This window comes from Anticarsia gemmatalis, chromosome 22 (genome assembly GCF_050436995.1).
Source record: "Anticarsia gemmatalis isolate Benzon Research Colony breed Stoneville strain chromosome 22, ilAntGemm2 primary, whole genome shotgun sequence".
Classification (NCBI taxonomy): Eukaryota; Metazoa; Arthropoda; class Insecta; order Lepidoptera; family Erebidae; genus Anticarsia; species Anticarsia gemmatalis.
Window position 1 is genome coordinate 4,760,522 of NC_134766.1, and position 25,423 is coordinate 4,785,944.

General features: G+C 33.7%; 1 protein-coding gene across 3 annotated transcripts in view; it reads left to right on the top strand.

Moving 5' to 3' along the window:
* The window catches only part of LOC142982943 (putative divalent cation/proton antiporter TMEM165), a 58,405-nt gene that overhangs the window by 16,008 nt on the left and 16,974 nt on the right, over positions 1–25,423 (top strand). Inside the window, exon 1 of one of the 3 annotated variants that reach the window (XM_076129692.1) lies at positions 12,845–13,189. The exons of the other annotated variants lie outside the window; for them this stretch is intronic. Coding sequence (XP_075985807.1) covers positions 13,067–13,189 — 123 coding nt within the window. The 5' untranslated portion in view covers positions 12,845–13,066. Of the gene's footprint in view, positions 1–12,844; positions 13,190–25,423 lie in introns of those variants that run through there. 3 annotated transcript variants of the gene reach the window in all.

A 25,423-nucleotide genomic window follows, 5' to 3' on the forward strand; every position in this document is an offset into this window, starting at 1 on the left:
AATTGAAGATTGGGAATCATCTTGCTGCATCAGTTCTTGAGGCTTAACTTGATTTTCATAGGGCATTTTTTAAAAGAACGCAGGTAGACGGCACACAATTTACAGAAAACAGGCAATACGTCCGGCAGCGTCAACACGCACCAATACACTGGCGTGGATGACCGCTCTTTCTTACACCGGACCGGTGTCCGTCGCGCCGAGGGGAGGCGGTGGTGCATCCGGCGTAAATTGTTCGCCGGACCGATGTCCGGTGCGTGTACACATACTCATTATAAACCCTACGCCACCGCTTATCCGGCAAAAAACACGGTCCGTTCTCCGGTGAAAAGAACGGACGTCTACAAGCGCTCTAACTTCTGCCGAATATTCGGCGGCCGGATATCCGGCTATCCGGCCAGGTGGTAGGCCGAATATCCGGTATCCGGTATCCGGCCAAACTGCTATCCGTTTCATCTCTATCAATGACCTAAATTAACTCAGTCAGAATGTAGGGTCTTTGGGTTAAGCAGTCGTTAAGTTTGGTCGTCTGCCAGTTTGTTTAGATGGAGGAATGTCTTATTTTGTCATCGTTCATATAAATACGTGTTAGTTTAATTGTCTGATGGTACAGTAGGTATATCGTTATAAATGCCCTTGCCTCGGGACATACTAACTCATATGTGGTAGAAACTTCTTTGAAAGAATCCAACGTGCCTATGGAGGTTAAGTTAGCAACTATTCATTAATTAGATAAACAGTGACAAGCTTCTTCAATAAAAACGATCCACGTGAGAAATGGCCATTGCTCTATACTTTGTATGGTATGAAAAAGTCTCATAAAAAGTCTTACATCCCAATGTTTTTGTTAAACAGTTCAAGGGCATTTTTTTACCAGACTTGTAATAATTTGAAGATTCTGCATGTTTTCTTTATGATTTTGTATACCTACTAGAAGATAATGTTGTTGTAACATCCTGAATCTAAAACAATTACTATGATGAATTTAATTACATTTTTAAATTATGTTCTAGTGTATAATTATGTCCGTATCCTCTTTTATTGTTTCGTTATTAGTGTATTGTAGAACAAAAAGTTGAAGCAATATGATTTCAGACAAAGGAAAATTTATCACTACCTAAGTTCTTTAAGCATTAAGTAAAAATTATCTCTCGACCTAATCTACTTGAGTTCTTAAACATTAAATAATACAATTGAGTAAATGACGCTCGCCATGCGTTCGAGTTGACTGTCAAATCAAACTTGTTTAGTAAAAAGACATCGTCACTTTTGTTAAGCATTAGGCGGAGCGTCTCCATGCTTTAAAAAATCGGAGGGCATGCAAAAACCTAGACTCCGTTGTTTTAAATTAAGATAACAGTCGTATAGTTATATCAAAGGTTTTTTGCCGGCTTGAACAACGTTTTGTTGATCACTAACCATACGATGAATTGTATAAATATCTCCGCTTGGCCGTATGTAACCAATCAAAAATCCATGAAATTGTAAAGAAAGTTGATTCATAATGACGTAAAACAATTCTATTAAGAAGTACTATGTGCAATAAACAAACAATCATTGGATCTGGGTTACTACGATTGTGGCATTATTCATGCTCTAACGTTAAACGATACTTGTAAAGTAATCAACGGGACATGTTCCTCGATTTGTAGGTGTTAAATATTTGTGAAGAAAATTGGCGTAAATCAGGCGTTACAGGCTTTTCTAGTTGAGGTAGGTCTCATGTAAATAATAATTTGGTTTTTATAACCTGACGCCTTATTCCGGAATAAATGTAAAAATGCGATAGACTGGATTTTCGAAGGGATACAAAGTTTCCAACACACACTTCTCAAGCATGGCGGACCCGAGGCCTAACCTCTTCATTTTGGGAGGAGACTTTTACACTATACCCAGCAGAAGGAGTGAGTTATTTAATCCTTTGACCGCCACGGTCGGTTATACTCGACAAATCAGAAAGTACTAACGACGCTTGCGTCGGTAAATGTCGACAAAAATATAGCGTCGTGAGCACGTTCTGATTTGTCGAGTATAGCCGACCGTGGCGGTCAAAGGGTTAAAAAAAGTAAATAACAGAAACAAGCCTTTAGTGACAGTGAATAAATAAATGAATGAACCACACACTGTTAGCAGTTTTTCAAGGACATTATCCAGCATCACACCAACAAATTTCGTTCAGGAATGCACAATAATCTTACAAGTACATTTTAATAGTTACAATTGCTACTTGCAGTTGCAATCAGCAGTTTTTGCACGACATTATCCAGCAATTATTACATAAACAGCACAGTAATTATTGCTCAGTAACCTTGTGACGATAACGAACAGTATTTTTGTATGTTTTTACTAAATGAGAACAAGGTTTCACACGTTTTAGGGCTTAAAATAAAACTCGTTTGAAAATATGTATGTTTGGATTAATTTCGAAATTAATTCATATTATAAAGTGACTAGGTGACCCGACAGACGTTGTTTTGCCATAAAAATTAAATAAAAAAACATTGTCCAGCGGACAAAATTGTGAATCTAAACCATTCTCAGATCCCCTTGAACATACACAAAAATTCATCAAAATCGGTCCAGTCGTTTAAGAGAAGTTCAGTGACATACACACTTACAGAAGAATTATATATATATAAAGATAATATAAGCATACATACATAATATCACACCTGTTATGCCCGAAGGTATAGGCAGGTATAGAGAGGTGTATGAGATAAACCCATGTTTCGCCACTAACAATGTTAGTCCCATGTAAATGGGGACGAGCCTATTGCCATTTACCGGGCACGTCAACTCAGAGCTAGTATTGAGTAATATCTATACTTAATATTATAAAGCTGAAGAGTTTGTTTGTTTGATTGTTTTTTTTTTATAATTTTATTTATTTAAAAGTAGCTTAAAACTAAATACATATTAAACTCGCCAAATATGTGTTTAACGGCGGTGTTTGATTGTTTGTTTGTTTGAACGCGCTAATCTCGGGAACTACTGGTACGATTTGAAAAATTCTTTCAGTGTTAGATAGCCCATTTATCGATGAAGGTTATAGGCTATATATCATCACGCTACGGCCAATAGGAGCAGAGTACCAGTGAAAAATGTAACAAAAACGGGGAAAATTATGATTCTCTTATGTGACGCAAGCGAAGTTGCGCGGGTCAGCTAGTTCTAATATAATTCGTGTTAAAATTGATAAATATGTAAACATTATTAATATAATGGAGGAAACAATGGGTTTTTAGTATTATTTTCCATTTATATTGATGAATCTCACCACTTCTGATGTACTAGCAAAGTGATTACTTTCACAGTAAACAGGTAAATTATTAATAGAACTCATTGTTATTGTGACTATTTGAATTGAATCGCGATAAAATCATGTTTTTATTATAAAATCCAGAAATCACTGGAGTCCGATAGTTATTATTTGAGAAACAATGTAATTTGTTAAGAAAAATAGCAGTACCAATCAGTGCCATACATCTCCGGCGAGATGTTTACGCGAAAGTGATAGACTCTAAACGTACTAAGCGAGAGTTGCTGTCTAGAGTTGTTTAGATTCTAGTAAGACTTACCCCCGGTTTCTGAGTACATTTAGCGGTAGTTTATCTATTAAATAGCATTTTTTTTTTAGTTTTAAACCTATTGAATATATAAACCACCGATAAATGTATCTCAGAAACCGGGGGTAAGTCCGTTCACGAGTCGTTCATTCAAAATATGTTAAGGACACTAACGATGACATTAATTAATACATTTAATTATTTATAAAATCAATAGAAAGTGATCCGAACGTATAATTAAATATTTCGTGACTATCATTAAATATAGAAACTATACTATTATAAAACCATTAAAAATATTTTGTTTTATGTGCTTCTAGTCTTTTAAGAAAGCTGTATTTGTGGTTTTCATAAACGTGATCTAGATTATTATATAATTTCTCTATTAGATTCAAAATCAAGTTTTTATTTTGGTTTGAAAACAAAATTTGTTCTGTTTTAATTTTTTTTCAAAACTTTTCCAACACTTTACACCAATATTAAAACTTGTACCTTTTTAGTGTATTTTGCAATGATACCAATTTCTAAACGAAATTACAACCAGGTTTAAAATCAATGTCTTCACCAACACTTCGTTGCGCATATCGTGATCATAATTATCACTAAACAAAATAAGATACCTGCATAAAAGAGGTAAAATCCTTACAACCTTCCACAGCAAATTCTCTACTATTTACCATATATCATCTCCATACAAATAGTAAATAAATGCTATATACTCAAGTATGTACTACAAACTGCTTGGTCAACAGCTGTTTAGTGTGCGACGTTTGCATGTCTAAACGAGCTGGTCTCCTTGTTAAATATGCTAGTGACTATTTGTACTAAAATGTTACCTTATATACCTACCTACTACCTACTTTTTATTTTTAATTTTTAAAAGACAACTCCCGCACTAAGAATTGCTCTTGTGTCGCGGGGACTTTTATAAACATACAAACAACGGACACAAAGCACAACCAGACCCGAAACAATTATTAATTGTGGACCGCACAAATAATTGCTCCCTGTGGGAATCGAACCCACGACCTCCCGATGCAGTGGTATCGGCGTGGTGATCTAAACCACTGCGCCACGGAGGCAGTCAATGTAACCTACTGTGTATTTACCATAAAAAACAGAATTTCTATGGTATTCGCGATAGAATTTTAAAATGCAGTCATTTTTACTCTGTTTAGGCAAACTGATGTTTGTTTCTAGTCTTAAGTATGTTGTTTAGTCTATAGACTATTTTATAATAATATAATTGCCGTGGGAAAAAATAATTATTAAAAAATCGTTTTCCTATTGAAATCTATTCTATTTTTTTTACGTGAAGGAGCAGTGAATATCAAAACATGTCGCGACGTAGTCCCACTTTGAATTGTTTAAATAAATTATGTGTAAGTAATTTTGAGAGTTCTAAAGCTTAAGTTAAAAATATTAGTTCGACTGACTATTCAATAAAGTTAAATAGACACTTAATTATGTTTGTGAACTCATGAAAGATTACGTAACATCGTCTAGTAATTTGACCAATCGCTGAGACATAAAGCAGGTGTCTTCCGATTGATTTGATTCCAAAAGACATGTTTAGATCAAAGACTGAACCAACAGCCTTCAATGTTAGTTTACGTATTCAAACGAGTCTATAAAGAAGTAAAAATTCTAAAAAACAGATATTTTTTCAAAGATTTCGCTTATTTGAGCTAAACTTTTTTAAGTTTCTGTAGTCAAGAGCATGTTTTATTCTATCATGACATATTGTATGCTCTCTTTTCAGAAAGAGATTTATGATGCGTAGCAGCTAGCATTGTTTGTACAAATATGTAGTAGAATATTTTTTTTTTCTAGAGTTTTTATTCTTTTGGACTTCCTTGCATAAGTTTTCGGGTACCCTGGTCAACTCCCTAGATCTGCCTATTACTTAAACAGGAAATTGACATACATATTATAAGCACCTTATAACTAGAGGGTACTTATACTTATATTTTCGCCATGTTAATATTATAGCTGGGCACGAAACATGAAGTAATGGCTATGGTAATTTCTTGCGAAACCTTACGACTGACCACTAACGACTTGTGCGGCTATTCAAAGCTATTTTCGGCTTGAACGACGTCTAAACGTCTAGGTATAATTTGATAATACTAGTTAAAAAATACTAACCGGTTAGAAATAATACTTTATAGATATATTATTATGTAGCTGCTTCGTTAGTTGTTCCAATCAATCATCAAAATAGAAACACAAATTAACTTTTTTGTATAAACACTGATAAGCTGTTGAGAGATATTTCTGGAATTTGGTTTTTTTGCATCAGGTACCTAGCACTTATATTTGAGTTGAGTTATTATTACGTTTCTACTTTTTATGTATATGTTATACTGTAGAATAACTACATATCTTTTCGAATAAAACGATGGTCAACGATCGGACTTACTTAACATTACTACTTGATGTCAAAAAATAATATTAGGGACTTTTATCTCTGCAACTTTATGTCAGCCTCATTCAAGACAAAACGTAGCATTTGCTAGATCTCTTAAAACTTTAAAATAACGATAAATTGTTCTTAACCGGCATATACTAACTATACTAAGTAGGGCTTTAAAGTAAGGCATATTGAGATAAAATAATCGGGTGTACTGCGAAAAGGGCTGCTAGGAATGCCGTCGGATACCTTCGATATTGATACCGATACTGGTATTATAAACTACGATATTTATTGGGGTGTACAACCGGTTAATATTTTGCATTTTCAACCTGCTAACGTACTTATTCAATGACTTTAAGGTATCGACTTGGAGAATAAACTTTATACGGATTTCTGCGCCCGATTTCGTCTGCTTCAAAAATAATTCTTGGGTAAAAAGTATTCTATGTGTTTTAAACTATCTATGTGCTAATATTAGTCAAAATGTTTCTATAGGTTTAACGTAAAATACTTAAAAACCTTTATAAATTTATTTCATACAGCTCTTGAGGATATGAAATGTCCTCAACTTGCATTTGATCAGCATGGTTGACCCAAAGGCTGACCTCTCCCTCATTCCGAGAGGAGACCGTTACCCAGCAGTGGCACAGTAATTGGTTTAAGTTATTTTTCAACCTCCAAATATTTAAGACAATAGTAAGATTTACATGTATGTAGGCATATTATGCATATTAAATGGTAATGTAATAATTAGATATCTTGACTGATTCTGATTGAAAATTATAGGTAATTATCGGGTTTGTTTGTAGGAATATTTAATCAAAAGATTATAAAGGATTATGATATAAGCCTTTTGCTTTTTGTAATTAGGAAGATAGTGATAAGCGCTTCTGAAATGAATTAAAATTGTATGAGGAAATGAATGAATGGATATTAATTCAAAGACGTTTTAGGTAAAGTGGCATTCTTTAGTAATTGTTGATAAATAGGTATAGCACGTGTCAAATAACTTTGTGTTTTTGCCGCAAGCCACTACGAGGCAGTTAAATAATATAAATTAGAGATTTAAGAGAGGTTAGGGGGGCACACAAAATTACATAGCGTTGCTAAAAAGGCTCTTTATGTAAGTGAAGTTAACTGGCTCAAAAGTGCTGGATAGTGGTAAATAAGTAAGCCAGAAGTTGAAATAATATGCCTATAGTAAAAAGAAAATTACTGGAGAAAATACGCCATGTGGTGAAAAATATCGTTGGTTCAATTAGTAGTTATTAATTACTTAGATAGTTTAGTTGGTACAAAAAATTAATATCACTTTGTTCGACCGAAAAATTCCAATTTTTTTTGCGAATTGACGTCGTTAGTGATATAACAGGATATCGCTAGATATTCTTTATCGATTTAATTTGATAGCTTTATCAGTTATCAACGTTTGAATAAAGTCATGAGAAAATGAACTGAAAAACGATTGTTTCTTTTGTAAAATCAATAACGAACGATTTACAGACGTATAGACGTACGTCAGAATTTTTGATGAGTAATAGACAAATATATATATTGAAAGCAGTTTTATTAGTCAAAGAAAACTGGAGGTTTCCTGAACACAATTTATTCGAAATTTCAAAGAGTTATTTAAGTAGTATTAATAAGTGTACTAATGCCACATTTCACTAAGTTGTCACGTAAGATGACACTTCAGCAAAAATCTCTTTTGAATTAAATCTCTTGGCAATTAAATTACCATTAATTATAGGAACAATGAATATATATTTTTAGACGTTTTGTCCTTTTTGTTTATAATATAAAACACTACGTAACTGTTTACTGTTACGAAAGAGCCCTTTAGATGCCAAGTCTACTAGGCTGACATCGATCAGCTCCATTTCTTAAACCATCTTCATAAGTAGACCATTCAAACCTACTATTATGTACGAAGTCCAAATTCACCAACAAATGAATCCACCCCCATGTCCCCATGACCTTGAAGTGTCAACCTTGCCCTTGTGTGACCTTGTTGTCTAACAACAATTAATTCAGGCCCTTTGTGGTCTGACGTCATTCGCTGAACACTTACGAAAGCGATCAGTCTTATGATTATAGTGAGTATTCGCGTGAACCTTATGATCAGCTTTACTAGTCCAAGGTGGTAACTATTTTCAGATAGGCTGGCCCTTATGGCTGTAGGATTCTTAGTTATTTGGTTGATAGTTCATCAGATATTCGAAGGCTTTGAAGAATGAGTCCATGGGAAGGTATTTTGTTGGTGTAAGATGGCATAAGATATATGGCATCTTCGTGCTTTCCACCTAATCAAAATTGTGAATCTAATTTAATCGTTTTAAAACATTTATCTTGATAATATGATAAATTTCTTAATACTCTTGACTTAATCTAGTAATTTGTCATACCTACATTCTTCTAAAGATTCTGATCTTCGAATTAAATACTATCTGTGTGATGTTTTCTCTGGTCTGCTTGAAGAATTACATCAGTAAAAGTACCAATATCATTCTTCAATTGGTTCTTGCCGTTATTGACAAAACAGAAAGCTCATGGATTGTGAAGTAAAGTGCATGATATCATGTCATACCATAATTTAACCGAACCCCATCAAAATAACCAGTTATATTTGTAAATATACCTAAAGTTCTTCGTCTACTTGCGTTTTCCTTCAAGGTTATTTAGCCGGTTTTCGTCAATCCATACGAATTTTACTACTGTATCGGAAATTGGCAAGGTTCCCCATTTCCCGTTGTAAATGCTGATGAATGGCTAAACAGTACTAAATAGGGTTCCAATCGAAACCGAAATTATTTCACCAGTTGCTTCTTGTGATTTGTTTTTTTTTTTTAAATCAAGTAAGAACTTAACTCAAGTTTGCAAGTATAAAGTAAATGGTGTCACTTACTTTACCGGTTAAGGAAAATATCTTAAAGTAACCTTGACACCTAATCTCAATGTAGTTCTTAAAGGTTTGCATCTGCCAATAGTTTAGTATCTAGATTAAACATCAAAGATGTACACGGTTGATGTAATTGAAAAGACAGTAAAGAGTCTAATCCGTAACAATTCTTTAGCTCGGCTTAGTAGTACGTAGAAATAGTTTGTTTCTTAGCTTAGATAGTTACTTAAGACTTGAGTGGTTAAGTGACAATATGAGAGTAGGTACTGCGGTCGTACGATTCTTTCACGCTTATACGTAAATTGTTCAATTGTCTCGTGATTCAAGGCCAACCAAGGGTGGGGATTCAATTAAATTGTGACGTCATCGTTCAGCCATGACGTCATATGTCAAATACAATAGCTAAGCTTCCACACATATAGATGTTGGGTATGTATATTGTGTATGGTGAAATGTAAACTAGAGGTGATTCAGAGAGAAGGCGGAATATTTACTTAAAACTTAGACTAGTATGTTCTTAGAAAGCATAATAAATTGACATTATTACTGTATGTTTTATATAAATTGTTTTAGAAGAACATGTAACAAATAATTTACATATTTTATCAAACAAGTAGGCGTACACTTAGATTAGACAAGATGGTACAGTATATAGATATGCCTTCTATAGAAATATTCTTAGTAAATAGTTTTATTTAATGGTACCTATAAACACAACTTTACTCACACTGTAACAATTGGAGTAGCAGCTTATAGCACGCTTAAGACCGGCTCCCACGGCAAGGAACGAACAAGTGTAGATTCAATAATTTTAACCACTAATTAAGTGTCAAGTTTTGACCTATATTAATAAGTCAATTCGTGTCAGATGATGATGGAATGAAACCCTAGGATTGTTCACCAGGTTGACATTTGCGCATCTTGCATTGCCTAGATTTGTAGATACTTTAGCTAAGATGTAAATAAACTAGAACTACATATCAAGTTTCTAGCTCATCGTAAACTACTAACGCAACATTGAATAAAATTTCTCTCATTCACCTTTTATGGTCATTGGTCAATGAACTAATGTCGTCTTGATCTCTAGATGGTATTTATTGATTAGATTAGATCATTTACATGCAACTTGAATGAATATTTATACTAAGGTATGTTATCTTTTCCGTGATAATTTATTCTTTTCTGCATATTTTAACCCATTACTGTCCCACTGCTGGGCAATTTTCTCCTCCCGAACGTGGAAGGGAGTACAAGAATGGTGTTTTGCTGCACAGGATCTTGAAAAATGCTTGAAATTTATTTGAAGGTCTAAAAGGATAACTAGGGACAGTGCTACGAGGGACTGCCGAGAAACAACGTTTTACCTTTCGAAAATATATTTAAAAGTATACTCACTAGCCAGGCACCGGCGCTAGTCTCTTTAGTACTAAACTTTTTGCGTAATATCATTCTGATATTCTGTCAATAGGAACTAATGTTAATAAATCCATTTACTGATAACTACTGCAATGAATACAGTTGATAGAATTAGAGCTAACCATATCCTTGCGTCTATTCAAAGGGTACTTCCAAGTGTGACCCAGTTAGCTGAGTTAAAGCCTTGCTTGGACATTGAGTATACCCAACTTAATTACTAACCACTCGAATTACTCTCTAGAACTCACTTAATATTGTCACATTCATTCATACAATCAGATATCTCTTGTCTAGACTTCTACCTACACTTTTCTTCGGCGCCCAATCTAGTCTCGTTAAAAAATGATACAAAATAAAGTCACTGTCACTGTGGCGCGGTCCCCGTAATGTCTCTGACATGAGGTCTCGGGTTCGAGTCCCGAGTCTGGCAAAGTTATATTGGTATATTTCTATTTTATATTTGAATAATTCTCTATATATTAGCTCTGAGTTTGGTAACTTGACCGGTAAATGGCAATAGACTCGCCCCCGCCGGCAAGACGTGGGTGTATTCCAAACCTCCACTTTAGAATACCTATAAGCTTACCGTCTTATTCAAAAAAATATATGAAGTTATGAAAGGCTTATAAAGTGTTTTGTTTCTTTCACTCCTTAGCGAAATGAAAAAGAGAAAACATATTATAGTAGCATTTTAACTAAAATAGGTTTATAGTGTGTTTATGTATAAGAGGATTAGTATTTTGTATGTAGAATCAATTTAAACATTTTCTGAAGAAAACCCACCATATTGTTTTTGTAGCGGATGTCATTAAGTATTGGGCGTCGTTCCACTTGACAGTGCTGATAAGTAATTAGCACATTGATGTCGTACTTGTGGTAAATTATTAGGTAGGTTTTAAGAAATTGATACTGTTATAAGAATGTTTTTCCACATATGTATGCCTATATGTTGAACAACATTGACTTCTGTAGTGAAAATATGTAGACGGACAATATACTAAACATCATCTAATATAGTAGACAGTAGTAAATGATAAAACTTACATTGAAAAATACAAATAGTACGAAATTAGTCGTTTATTTTTCTTAGAAGATTTTTTTTTCTGCTAGCTTTTTTGTGTGCCCCTGCCTTACAAAATTACAATTGAAATAGAGCCTGTAAAAAACCTTAAGAATAATATAGGTACGTTAAAAACTAATGCCTTAGACCCTATTTCAATCGATCAGGTTTTTTATATTATCCGATAATCGCTTTTCCTCACGTTTAGTTTCATGATTATAGGCTATAAGAGACTCGTTATAGTTATCCGATCCAGCCTAGAAGACATTTAAAATTGGCAAAAAATGTGTGAATGAAAATTCCCTGACCTCTACACTATTTTCTTCTACGGAGGTCTACGAAATTTCGTAGAGGATGAAAAGACTCAATTACTTTGATTGCCCACTATACCTATATTATTTTACATCTTATCAAATATTTTAAGTTGTATAAAACTGCTGTCGTCATGGATTTTTTTGTACCAAATTAATGCGTTGTTATATAATAATTAAGCAGTAAATGCAAAACTGATGTGGCTATTAATAGGGTTTTTACCGATTTTACATACTTAACTGAATCGGAGTTTTGTGGGACACTTCTCAGTAACAACACTAAGAATAAAAAATGGCCGAAGGTTTTATAAAATACAACAGGTGTAATTCGCACATACGAATATCTACACCTGGCTATAAAAGAGTAGGTACTAAATTTTAAACAGCGTGTCCAAACATTAGCGTTCACAATAACGTGATGAATGTTATTATATTCTCCATTCAATGAGTAATGGCTTATGCACTCGGCATCAATAACATGAGTAACACACTGTATCTATAGTAAATATTGATTGATACTACGACTTAGAGAGATTGAAAGCAGCTCGATTTTTTTTCCTTAGCCTGTTTGAGTGTCCCACTGCTGGGCAAAGACCTCCCCCTTTCCTTCCAACTCCCCCTATCAGCGGCAAGATCCGGCCAGCCCTTTTCAAATGCGTCCTGGACATCCCACCATCTCCAGCTCGAGATTTCGTATGCAATAGTATGCATATTTAAAAAAAATAAAAATAGATCCCATCCTTTCTTTAGCTACAGTTGCCTTTTTACGCTTGATTTGAATTACATGTAAATATTAATGAAATGGCGAAGGCGAAAAATAGTCATAGTTTTTCTACTATACGTTTTTATTGCTAGACTCCATAGTGAATATCTCTAGACTGTAATGTCTGGAGTATTAATAACAGTCTGTATTCCAACCTTCACAAACTCTTTGACGTCAGTTACTGCTGCGAAAAACACGAAAATAGTATTTCGCGCGCCAAATGTTAGCGCACATTGACAAAACTAATACATTGGCTTACAGCCTGGAATCCTTTAGAAAAGAGCATGCATTGGCTGTGGCCCAAACTGTTTCTTTTTCTAAAAATAACTAACGAAAGTACTCACTAATTTGACTCCTTTAGTTTTCCATCCAAAGGTAGTTTAGCGAGTAGTTGTGTAGTCGGTGCGCGGCGCACAGACCGCGCGGACGCGTGTTATCGTCCCCGACACTCGGCAAACTGCCTCCGTGACGAATAATCATATCAAATATTATCATGATGTTATAAATGATAGTTTTATCAGTTTTTAATAACAGTCTTTCGCCGTCGTGGGATGTGACAGTTCGTGCTTTTGGCGGGAATTAGTTTGTGTTTTATTTCGTGCTAAGGTCGGGCAGCGATCTGCCTTAACTTTTTAAAAATGAATGTGACTGAAATAATGGAGTATGCGACCATGGACTATACGACGACCATGCTGCCCATGTTCCCGGACAGCACGACGGCCGCGCCGGTCGGGAACTGGTTGTCGGATTTAATTGGCCAGGTTTGTTTACTAACATTGCCTAGTATAATATTATTGCATCGATGTTTTGAATACTAAATGGCGTAACAGTTTATTGTATCTGCATCGGTTATGTCAATAAGTTCCAATTATTTTGAGGTCAATTGACTAGTGAGTCTTTTAAGTTAGCGTTATTTAATGAGTGTCTGTTTCAAAGTGAATTATTACGAGTCGGTAATGTTATTGTAAGATACGGAATGGTTAGCGTGCCAGCGTGAACGTTTTGGTTATTAAGAAAGTTGTTTAAATATTTTAAGAGATCGATCGATATCGCTATGTGAAACTAAAATCTCGACTAAAACGAAATCGTCTCTATTTAGTAGAGAGCCTTGGCATGTTCATTTATATACATTATACTTATGAGTTTGATGTATTTACAAAATAAAGTAACTTTTTCTAACATACCACTTCTAGCTATATGCCTACGGCCTAATTTCTGAATTTTTTGTATCTCCGTCAGCTGTGAACCTTGTAACAAGGCTCTCTACTAAGTTGTTGGACTATAAAGACAATATAAAAAAACTTTTCCCTTATGTTAGTAAACAAAAAAAACACATCACGTGTTAAAAAAAAAGTGATTATGTATACATTTAAATTAGGTATTTAATTATGTTTGAAGGTACATTAAAACGAAATACGGTACATAAAGTACGATAATAAAATACATAATTACACTTAAATAGCGTATTACTTATATAATTTACGAAGTATTTACGATGCTATCAATCCGTATGAAAGTGAGACCTAGGATTTAAAACATTAATAAATAATACCGATCACGTATGTAATGAAAGTGAGAATAAATTATGTAAATAAGTATATACTAACGGAAGAAAAGTTTAAAAGGTTTTGAAGTTAATTTATAGGTAGACGCTGCCTTTTAAATTCTCCAGAAAATAAATTATACAATATATTTCATGTTGTAAATCTCAATTCTGAAAATCTTTTTCCCGATATGTGTCAAGGTGATAACTCTCTTAGTTTACTCACTAGACAATTTTCAAAAACTGTTCTTTAGTTTTAGAGATTGCAACCTACAACCAAACGAAGTTTCTGTACATCTTAAAACTATAAATAAAGTACTTTGCAAAGAAATTATAAGTAGATATCTTCAAATCTTTTTTCATAATTTAATGCTAATAGATTGTCGTAAAACAGATATTTCGACATAGCCTTTTGAGGCTTTTAACATAGTTTGCAACTATCAACAAAATAAAAAAATGTTAGGACAAGTCACACATAAGCTTCTACTATGTTAATAAGACCACTGATAAACATACATGTCTATAGTGTATTCATTAACAACATAAATGCCTCGGTCAAAGTCCACCTAAAAACTATGGCAACTAAAATTTTAATCTATATCTCAATCAAAATTGTTGACAATCATCTCGCAGCAGACTCAGATAAACAACACTAACGCTTGGAGATTTTCATACAATTATTTTTGGAAGCACTTCCTCTGACGTGAATCGTCACGTGGTTGGACATTGAGTATGAGTTACTAAGATATCAGAACATCATAATACGATCTGCGAGCTTATCACGTATCTCAGTTGACGGCTAGTATACGTCAAATTTATGGTCACTATTCAGTACATTGCTGCTTTGACGTAACGTATTAATCACTATAATCTAAGGGAGAAATCAATGGACAGCGTAGTGGATTTCGTATGGTTGTCAACAAAGATACGTAATAGCCTCCCAGTCTTTTACAAGATAAGGTTTTCTCTTTTTCTCCTAGATGCTTGACGACCGTTATCATTTAAAGGAACTGTCTAGACTACAGCGACTTAACAGATACATAAAGAAATAAAAAAATCTTTGTATTAAAAAAAGCTCGGCTAGAATCAGATACTAGATCAGGGCTTCCCAAACTTTTCTTAGACCGGGACTTTTATTTATTCTTGATACCAGGGACCACTATGTTAGTATCTTAAAAATAAAGTGTAATAATTATCCTGAAACTTTTAATGTTTGGAATCATTCGCGGACCATATTTTGACTTCCACGGACCACTGGTTGGGAGCCACTGTACTAGATTCTGCTAGACTACATTTGGTAAAAAATCTCAACGTTATCAAAAAATATTTTCAGGAAGAAAAAACCTATTGTAAAAAAGGTATTGCAGGTTTTATAAATTGCAACTAATTGGATAGGTCCTATGGTATCTGAAATTACTTCCTACAACTCTTAAATCTTGATTCGTATTCACAGACATTAGACAGACATTGTCCCATCTGTCGACAATCCATAATATATAGAATGATTATCAAAATACAACATCTTCAAACATTTATTTGGCGTCATATTAACAGATCTACGCGATTACTAGTACTGATTCAAGAAGCTAAATATAATAGCATGGCTATAAAATGAAATTGTAAAGAATTAGATGGAAAAACTCATCAGTAATTCATCACGCTCATTGCATTGGCTTATTGGATCTAACAGTTGCAATTAACAGAGAGTACTTTATCTTAACAGAACACAGATTCTTTGAGTCTTTTGTCATTAAGATAAAACGACAATGACAGGAAAATATATAAGTTTTCGATTTTCCTTAATTTTATGACAACTATTTGTATTCTGCCATTATAGATGGATTGTGATTTCTATAAATTATGCGCAATTTAACATAAAAAATAAAACGTAGACTAGTGAATCTCCTATTTTTCGTCGGTTATAAATATGCATTTTCAATAAAGGTGCCACGAAACAATCGAACATTTAGTCTGTGGTTTAGGACTGACAATCCTACGTTTGGACACAATAGTATATATATTATGACACCAAAGTGACTTTCAAGAAGGTGCTCAAGATATGATATAAAAAGCTATAGGAATTCACTTATTCTTCGGTTGGGAATTAACTTACACTTAAGTGTCAGAAATTTAGTTTGTAATCTTCTTATTAAAATCAAAACATTTATGAATTTAAGTCAAATTACACTTATGATTGTAACAATTACTGAATCTACCACTAGCTCGGAAAGGAAGTGGAGCCTTATAAAAATATTTAGCGAAAAACTCATGACCACTTTTTTCACTTACTTAACCTCACAAATATTCCCTAATATATTATTAAATTTCTAAAATAATTAACAACGGATCCAAATCATACTATTATTTATAAACGGTAATGATTTCTAAGTTTTACACAACACTCAACGCGAAGGATGTTGTGTGCTCGATACATCGGCATTGAATCGCACGCGCCGGTCTGTCACGTGGTGTAGAGAAATTCTGTTTATTTACTACATGCGGGCTGTTTCTTTTATAATTTGTATCTAAGAGTAATATAAATAATTTAATTAATAGTCACTTTTGCTTTTCTGCCTCTATGGCGCGCTCTAGGTCTCAGGTTTTATGCCCAGGTAGGGGAAAGTACTATTGGTATTTACTTATTTATATAAGAACAAGCGGACCCGACAGACGTGGTCCTGTCTAATAAATTAAAAATTAACGAAAAAAACATTGTCCAGCTGACAAAATTGTGAATCTAAACCATTCTCAGATCCCCTTGAAGACACAAAAAATTTCATAAAAATCGGTCCAGTCGTTTAAGAGAAGTTCAGTGACATACACACTTACAGAAGAATTATATATATAAAGATAGTTCTTAATAGTATCGAGTTCGGCTCGCCTTCTAATACGTTTTCATACCTCTTCTAAAACCTTCGGGTAGGTATAACAGGCGTGATGTTATGTACTGATGTGTACTTTTGCATTATCACGTGTAAATTACATTGAAATTATATACAAAAAACCGGTTGTGGAGATTAAAACGCTTCGTGACACTATGAATTAATAAACAATAGTAAAACAGACGTATAAATAGTGTTTACCGGTAACAATTAAAAAGATACTCATAATAATATGTCCAAGGTGTGCAGCCGACCGCAATGAGTCTTCTACGAATCTACTACTAGTTTTTATGAATGTCTATGAAAATTATTCAAAGAACGGCTATACTGCCTGCATTACAGTCTTCAGCCTTTCTCGGACTTGCAACTTTATGTACGACTTTTCAGTAGGTGGGCTGCAAAAGGCCCTTTCCTGATTTATTTTTTATTTCAGGACTTGTATGTTTTCAATTTTCAGGTATACATGTCCCATTACCAGAATCCATCCTTATCCTATTGTTTCTGGTTACACCATTATTTCTTCACATTTGTAGAACAATCTTATTATCATAGTTTGTCAACTGTTCTCAGAGATAACACGTATTATAAAAATGTATTACATATTATTATATTTACCAGTCGTAAAATAGTTTTAAGACTATAAAAGTATATAATAACTATGAAATATATGATGTGGAATGTGAAATGAACTGAATGAAAATCTATTTAGACGTTTTTGGGTTCTGCGTAAGACAAACATGGGAGGAACATAGATTTTTATACATATAGTAAGTCTTAGGAATACTACATTTGAGATAATATCAAATTACAATCACATATATAACATACTATCTTGTACTTAGGTATTATTTCTACACATTATTAAGTATGACTCTACAAAGTACAGATAATACAAGTTCCTTTAAAGAACAATCAAACAGTTGTTTTTACTTGACACACACATTCTCTAGTATAATAACTTTGAGAACACAATACAATACCATTGAGTTTTTTAAAGTCCTTGGACTAATTCCTTTAAAGTCTTTAGTTGCTAAACGATTGTTACATCATAAACGGAATCCAATTTAAACCTTATAAGTGTAGTGCTGAAAACTAAAGCCAAGCGGACGCAGTCGAGGGCGAACACTAGTATAGAATATTTTCGCCATGCTATGCTAGTTTAATGCGGAAGCTTGTATACATTTTAACCAGTCTTGGCACCAATGCGAAAATATTAAATAAATATTATTAATATTATTGGACAACTCACACACGGTCATTTGATTCCAAACTAAGCAAAGCTTGTACTATGGTAACCAAATAACTGATAAACATATTTATATACTTCTAAATACATACTTATATAGATACATTAACATCCAGGCTCAGAACAAATACTCGTGCTCATCACACAAAGATTTGTCCCGGGTGGGATTCGAATCCACCACACGCGGCGCTACGGTTGTTGCGGCGAGGTGACCGCTTAAACCACTGCGCTAAACGTGCAGTTTAAAAGAAAAGCATTCTTATTCATAGCCTTAATTCTAGCAAGTGCTACAAAAGGAATAACGAGTTAGGGACATTTATGAGAATAGTTTTGAAGAATGATAAAATATTCTAGGCATAAATATGCTTTTAAAGTAATATGCAGTTAAAAAGTAAACATCATTATAATAATATTAGCATTTCAAAATAAAAACGACAAAAATGTTGCTAATAGTTAGTATAATTAATGTTAATTTCATTATTTATTTTAATTTGCTTAATTACATAAATGACTTCATTTTGAACTTAAAACTTAATTAGCTTGTTATATTTTAAAATATTTTTGAAAATACTCAGTGCCCTTTTTATATAAAAATATAAGTGTTACTTAAAGGACTATGCAAAAAATCGTCCCATATCATCAACAGATGCCAAACATATCTCATTAAATACATCTCGACATTATGATTATTTTTTACTATGGCGACATCACTGTAGGATATGGGGTTATCGTGCAATAAAAAAAAATATGTTATACTTATACAGTTTTATTAAGTATTAAGAACTGAATTAAAAATGTACTATTTAACTAAAAAAAACTCGAGAGAGAACAGCCGTAACTGTAACATATTAATAAACACAATAGCCGTAACATATTAATAAACCGAAGTGAAACTGGCAGACGTGCTATTGAACAGTGGTATTGCACATGCCGAACAGGGGCGCATACGGTTGGAAGTTGTGCCCATATAATATCAATTATATGGTAAGTATATGGGCAAAGGTCGACATATCGACTTTAATCTACCAGCGGCAATGTTATCGACTATTATAATAGATGAATAATATAACGTTATTTTTGTCTGGATAATAGTTCTGTTGTTATTAAGTATCTACTTGCACATTGTTTTTGTGTTATTAATACTTAAAATGTCTAGTTGAACAATTGCTTTTTGTAATTATCGTCTAAAATGTAATTTTTTATTTTAAAATAAAAATACTTTATTTTTGTCAAAAGTCTTTTTAAAAAAAAACCCCGTCGAATTCCGAACTAAAAATTGGTACTGACTTTTCATGGGACGTAATAATGATATTGAAACTTGTCCCATGTCTGTTGATGGGATGGGACACTGCCCATACATTTTTTTGCATGGTCCTTTAAATCTGCCTGTACCGATGTATTTTACAAAAAGTGTAAACGAACAAAAGCTTCGAAACTCGTAATAATAGTTGCAAGAAATTACAGTGCGGACCAAAATTACGTGCCTAGTGTTTGAACTTGAACTGCTATCGTACCGATCTATTTTGATTTGTAGTCGGCTGAACACGTGCGCGACTTGGCAACGATCATACATACACGGTAAAAAATTCAAGAGACGACTCTTGTATACAGACTGCTATAAAATAATAAAGTGGGAATTTACTTTTAGTATTCATATTTATTTATGACTAGCTGACCCGCGCAACTTCGCTTGCGTCACATAAGAGGGAATTTTCCCCGTTTTAGTAACATTTTTCGTTGCTACTCAGCTCAGAATGGCCGTAACGTGAAGTTATATAGCCTAAAGCCTTCCTCTATAAATGGGCTATCTAACACTTAAAGATTTTTTCAAATCGGACCCGTAGTTCCTGAGATTAGCGCGTTCAAACAAACAAACAAACAAACTCTTCTTCGGCTTTATAATATTAGTATAGATTAAAAATTTGAAGTTTGAGGAAAAATAGAATAATTTTATTTTGAAGTATTTAGTAAATTGTAAAAATACATAGGTACATGTCATACATACATACTTAATCATATACGTACACCAGAAAGTTTCTGTAGAGGTCTAAAAAATTATAAAAAATTCTGTCTTTTTATTATGGGCTGGCCACTAAACTGAAAAAAAAAATGTGTAACACAATCTTTTGCAAGAGGTACCTATTTTCCTCAATTATTATTTATAGTAGAGAAACAAAGCTTCAGACAATACCATAAAAGTGTAACGAAACATAAAGAATAATAATCTTAACTCAATACAACTAAAGTAAACAAGTCATATGAAGAGCACGAAATGTGGGTACTACAACAAAAACCTATTTACGTCACCAACTCGTGCATAAAGTCCATAATTCTACAAGAAATTATGGTAACGATTTCTATTCAACCTCATGTTTTCCATACAAATTAACATTGCGAATGGTTTCGACCTTCACCCTGCAAGGTCAAAGGTCACTGAAATCCCTTCGATTAAAAATAATGGTATGTGCTTAGGTCGCCGTCTGTCCGTTTCAGACGTTGGCTATAGTGGCAGTATTGACTTAGAAATAAATGGAAATTCGATAATCTAAATTGACTGTGAAACTTTTCTTTCCGTGGGGAAAGAATACCGCACTTTTAGTGGTTAATGGCAATTCATTTTATAAGTCTGTACATTAAAGTATCTTGTAAACTGTAACTGTCAGCTCTGTGAATTATACGGTAGTGTATGCAACTTTATTAAGTATCTATTTGACAACTATTATATGAGACTAAAATCACAAACGGCTCACGTATTTTGCTACACCTCAGTTTAGTATTACGAAGAAGTACGTACGTATTAGAAGTTAAGATATTATTATACAAAAGTCGTATTTTTTATAAGCAATACCAATCTCTGTCAGTAATTGCACAAGTAAAACCGCAAATGGGTCCATTCATAGTCCATAAAAAAAGGTTACATATCGTGGTAGGTTTTTTCCTCCATGACGTCACACCGTTCCCATATATCACCCGTCGGTGTGTCCAAACACTGCCCTTGGACTAAAGCAATCAGAATAATGGTGACCAAACCTTAGCTTGTGGTAAAACTGCCTACGCCTTCGCGTGATAAAGTTTCATGGTGGGATGGTAGCATTACCTATTTATAGTGTTTCCATGGTAGTCGGTTGTAGACTTTACGTCATCGATTGATGGTATGGAAAGCTTTCGTGCAATTTCCAACTCGGCTTGCTGAGGTTACTGTACTTTGAAATAGTAGTTTAACAATTTATATAGAGATTTAGGTGGAGTTATTTTATCGGATTATAATTAAAATTTAGTATTTTTGATCAACTATGCACTAATTTCCCAAAGTCGTGGCAGAGTCATTCACCCCACAAAGGTGCCACCAAATCAACTTTTTCAAGTATGAGATAGCCACCTTGCTGTTGTGAAAGCAGTAGAAAATCACATAAAATGGAAGGATATTAATCACGTTTAAACGAATTTTTGGGACACGATATTCAAAGAATGAATAAATAATTTGCGACTTCCAGGTCAATAATTTATTTCCTTTATGATGTTATGATGATAGATATTTATAAACCACTGTACCAACCAGTGCGCCATATCTCATCTAAATATATTTTTACCTTGCGTTACGTGAAGCGATGCACGTACGCGATTTCAAACAAAAACTAATTCTATTTGAAGTCTCAAGTTCATGGGTACACACTCCCTTTTCTATCTACATCAAAGGAATTGCTGACCTTAAACCTTCTAAAGACCAATAAATAAATACAATAGCAGTAGGTTATTTTCGAAATGATTATGTCTCTTCAATACACAAACTATATAATAAGACATGAATGTATTTAAACGGCCTAGTCGCTTGTCAATTCTGTTTACAAAGTTGACAGGTTGTAGGCAGTAATTTATTTACGTAAGGAGCAGAATAGACGGCCTATATAAGGGTGGCACAAGGGCGACTTTATTTCATAGGAACAGAAATATAGACTTGGCTTCATTTTTATTTAGCAGTTTTACCCCTGGTTTCTGTGTACTATTAGCGGTAGTTATCTATTCAATAGCGTTTTTTGTATGAGTTTTAACGCTATTGAATAGATAAACTACCGCTAAATGTACCTCAGAAACCGGGGGTAAGTCAGTAGCGTCATGGAAGATTCAAATTGCAATTGCTAGATTTTGCCATCAGGTTACTACATATGTCAGCCAGTTATTTTTAGCTGATCTTAGTTAAAGGAGTTATAGAGCGAATTTTAGTAGCTTGAATTATAGCCCATAGCAGTAAGTCCACTAGCGAGGTATCACAAATGCAGTGACTCTACCCAATAGGCCAGCGTTGGCAATGCCGAAGATGTGTCCTTCCTAAGATAAGATATTTTCCTAATTCCAAACTACAAATTACTCTCATTTTTCCTTGTTCAAGCTCGCTGCAGACTTGACCGTAAATATTATCAAGTATGGCTACTCGTTTTATTTTCTTTAAACTTTTAAACCTTTTCGCTCGGCTACAACGTACACCCAAACATGACTCGGAAAAAAGCTTCAAACAAACTCCCACCACTTTGCTAGTACGAAAATAGTTTGCAAACTTTTGAGCTACAGTGTTACATCACTGTAGTTATAAATAAAATTTAATAGTGAGGTGTTTTAAATATTTACTTCTATAGATTTATTGAGTGTTTCACGAAAGGCCTTTTGTTACTAATGAGTATTTTCGGAATAGGCGCCTGATTTTATATTGCAGATTTGTTATATCGTAAAAAATGTATAGTGTTTTTTCTAACAAGTTTTACTCGCTATACCTACGCAAAAATATGGTTGCAGAAGCTGGAGAGGAGACAGTTCTGAACTACATATACAACTAGTAATCTACCTATTTCAATTTTGATAAAGCAATACTTACCCTAAAATAATTCCGACTTTGTGAGTCAATTCGGGTTACATTTAGATTATTTTATAACAATATATTTAATAAAGTATTTTTTGTAGTTCCAAACCTTAAAGGTCGAGTAACTTGTTAAAAAATTAGGAACACAATTCAAATTTAACTGCTACTAACTAATTCCTACTTCAATTCCTTCCGTTCGTACTTTTTTTTATCTTTAGTTAAGCGATCGTTATCAGTTGCAGTAGTTTCCTAATCAATTGCAAACAAGCGATAATTATTTCTACATTCTCAGACGTAAACATAACTAGTTGAATAATAGTGCATATATACTTAATTGTTGAACTAATATTGCGTTGTACACGTAACCGGCGGTCCTGTATGACAAGATGCATGGATGTGAATGAGGTAAGGGAAATTTGTAGGAAGCGTACCAAATTCTTTGGGAAAAGGCGTGATTCTATGAACGTATGTATGTTATTTAACTTAGGTGGGTTCGATTCCCACACGGAACAATTATTTGTTGTGATCCGCAAATTGTTGTAGCGTGTCTGGTTGTACTTTGTGTTCTTTGTTTGTATGTTTGTAAAAGTCCCCGCGACACAAGAGCAAAGATTAATGCGGGAGTTATCTTTTTTAAGTACCTAGAAGTAGAAACTAAGAATAAATCTAGTTTGCTTTTACGTGTGTATAGTTACAATTACTGTCAGTATCTTATGCATTGCAATGTTTAAATTACCTAATTTAAAATGAGATTCTGACAATAGATAAAATTGTGTGTTATCTTCTCTTTGTTTTTATCATGTTTGAAATATTTCGTAAATACTATTTGATTTAATAATATGTGTTATGACTGCATGTGACGCTTGGTTCGTGTATGCCATTGCGCAGAAATTTGGATTTGAATCTCAGGTCGAGTCAAGAAGGTTTGAGCTTGAGATTTTCTATCGACAAATTATGTTTGATGAAACGAGTTGCGGTGTCAAACCTTTGTGCTTCAAATGTCAAAATTCTTGCTGGTCCTCTCTACCATCCAGCACGATAAAAGAGGGTAGTTGTCTATTGTCAATATTGACTTCTAGAAACTTATTATTTATAGTTTCAATAAAACTTATAAAAATATCGATGAACGAGTAGATATGTTTTTTTAAAAACCACTTCAAGCCTTTAATTTTGTCTTTTGCCACGGTGATCATAGTATACAATCATCTGTATTTTATATAGGTAAGGTATATAAAAATAGAAACAATATGTAGGTATATAAAATTAATCTGTCTGTAATTATGTGCATAGTTTATTTCTTGCGCACATATTGTTCGTGTGATATAGTAACAGTGTTATTGTAGCATTATTCTTGCGCGTGTCAACTACGTCAGTCAGTTAGTCATAAATAAAATAACGTAAAACCGTGAAATTTATTATAAATCACTCATTGTCTTGAACACATTAAATCATATGACAAACGCGAGATCTTACCTAAACCTTAAGAACTTAAGTCCTTTTTACTCTGGACAGAAAGAATCTTAGAAGCGAGATATCCAAAAACCGTGTTTTATAGGGCATTTTGTTGGGTCAATAAAGAATAATTAACCTTGTATTAGCAGAAGGTTCATCCAAAATGCTAAGTTATAAATGTTGCAATAAGATTTATATTTATAATGAACGGAAACATTAGGTATACTAGGGAAGCATTTGATGTCAACGAAAATACGACGTGTGATTCTAGAACCTTTCAAGAAGTCTTTACACAAATAAATTTATCTACGACTATTTGTGTAAAAGACAAACATAAATATAGACACTATTATCACAAATTCTGTACTATAGTACTAAACATGTTAAGGCAATCCAAATTCTACCGTGAAAAAGAGACAACACTATACAGTATGAATAGCGCTATCTTTTTCTAACGGTGGGATTTGCCTCGATTATAAATAGCGTTGCAACTTCCAGGTCACCGCCAAAACATTCCATCTTTTCTCCGACCCAGACGTTAAAGCCTTTCCTTCCAAGATTTCCATTTATTATATTATTATGTGCTCAAACATTATCAGTCGTAAAGTTAGAAGTCGGCACATAATGTCGTACAAATATGCTGTAGATTACACAGCGTTTGGCCTCGTAAGGCTGTGTGTACATGTACTAGGTTGGAGAAGAAGTCTTTTCGCATAATAGTATGTATGAACTTGTAATAAAATCTCTTTGGCTTCAAGAATCACAAATGAGTACACGGCTCATTAGGTTTCTTTCAGTGAGCTCGTGAGGTACCCAAATATCGAACATTTTTGTGTAGAGAAAAGATTTTATTACAAGTTCATATATACTATAATGCGAAAAGACTTTTTCCCCGACCTCATATTTTAATATCCAGTGGTTGTCACCAAGTCCGTGATGGAGATGTGCTAGTGTGTATATTGCTTTACACTGGAAGTAATCTGCGTGTAGTTTATTTTGATTTTCGTATGACATTGAAGG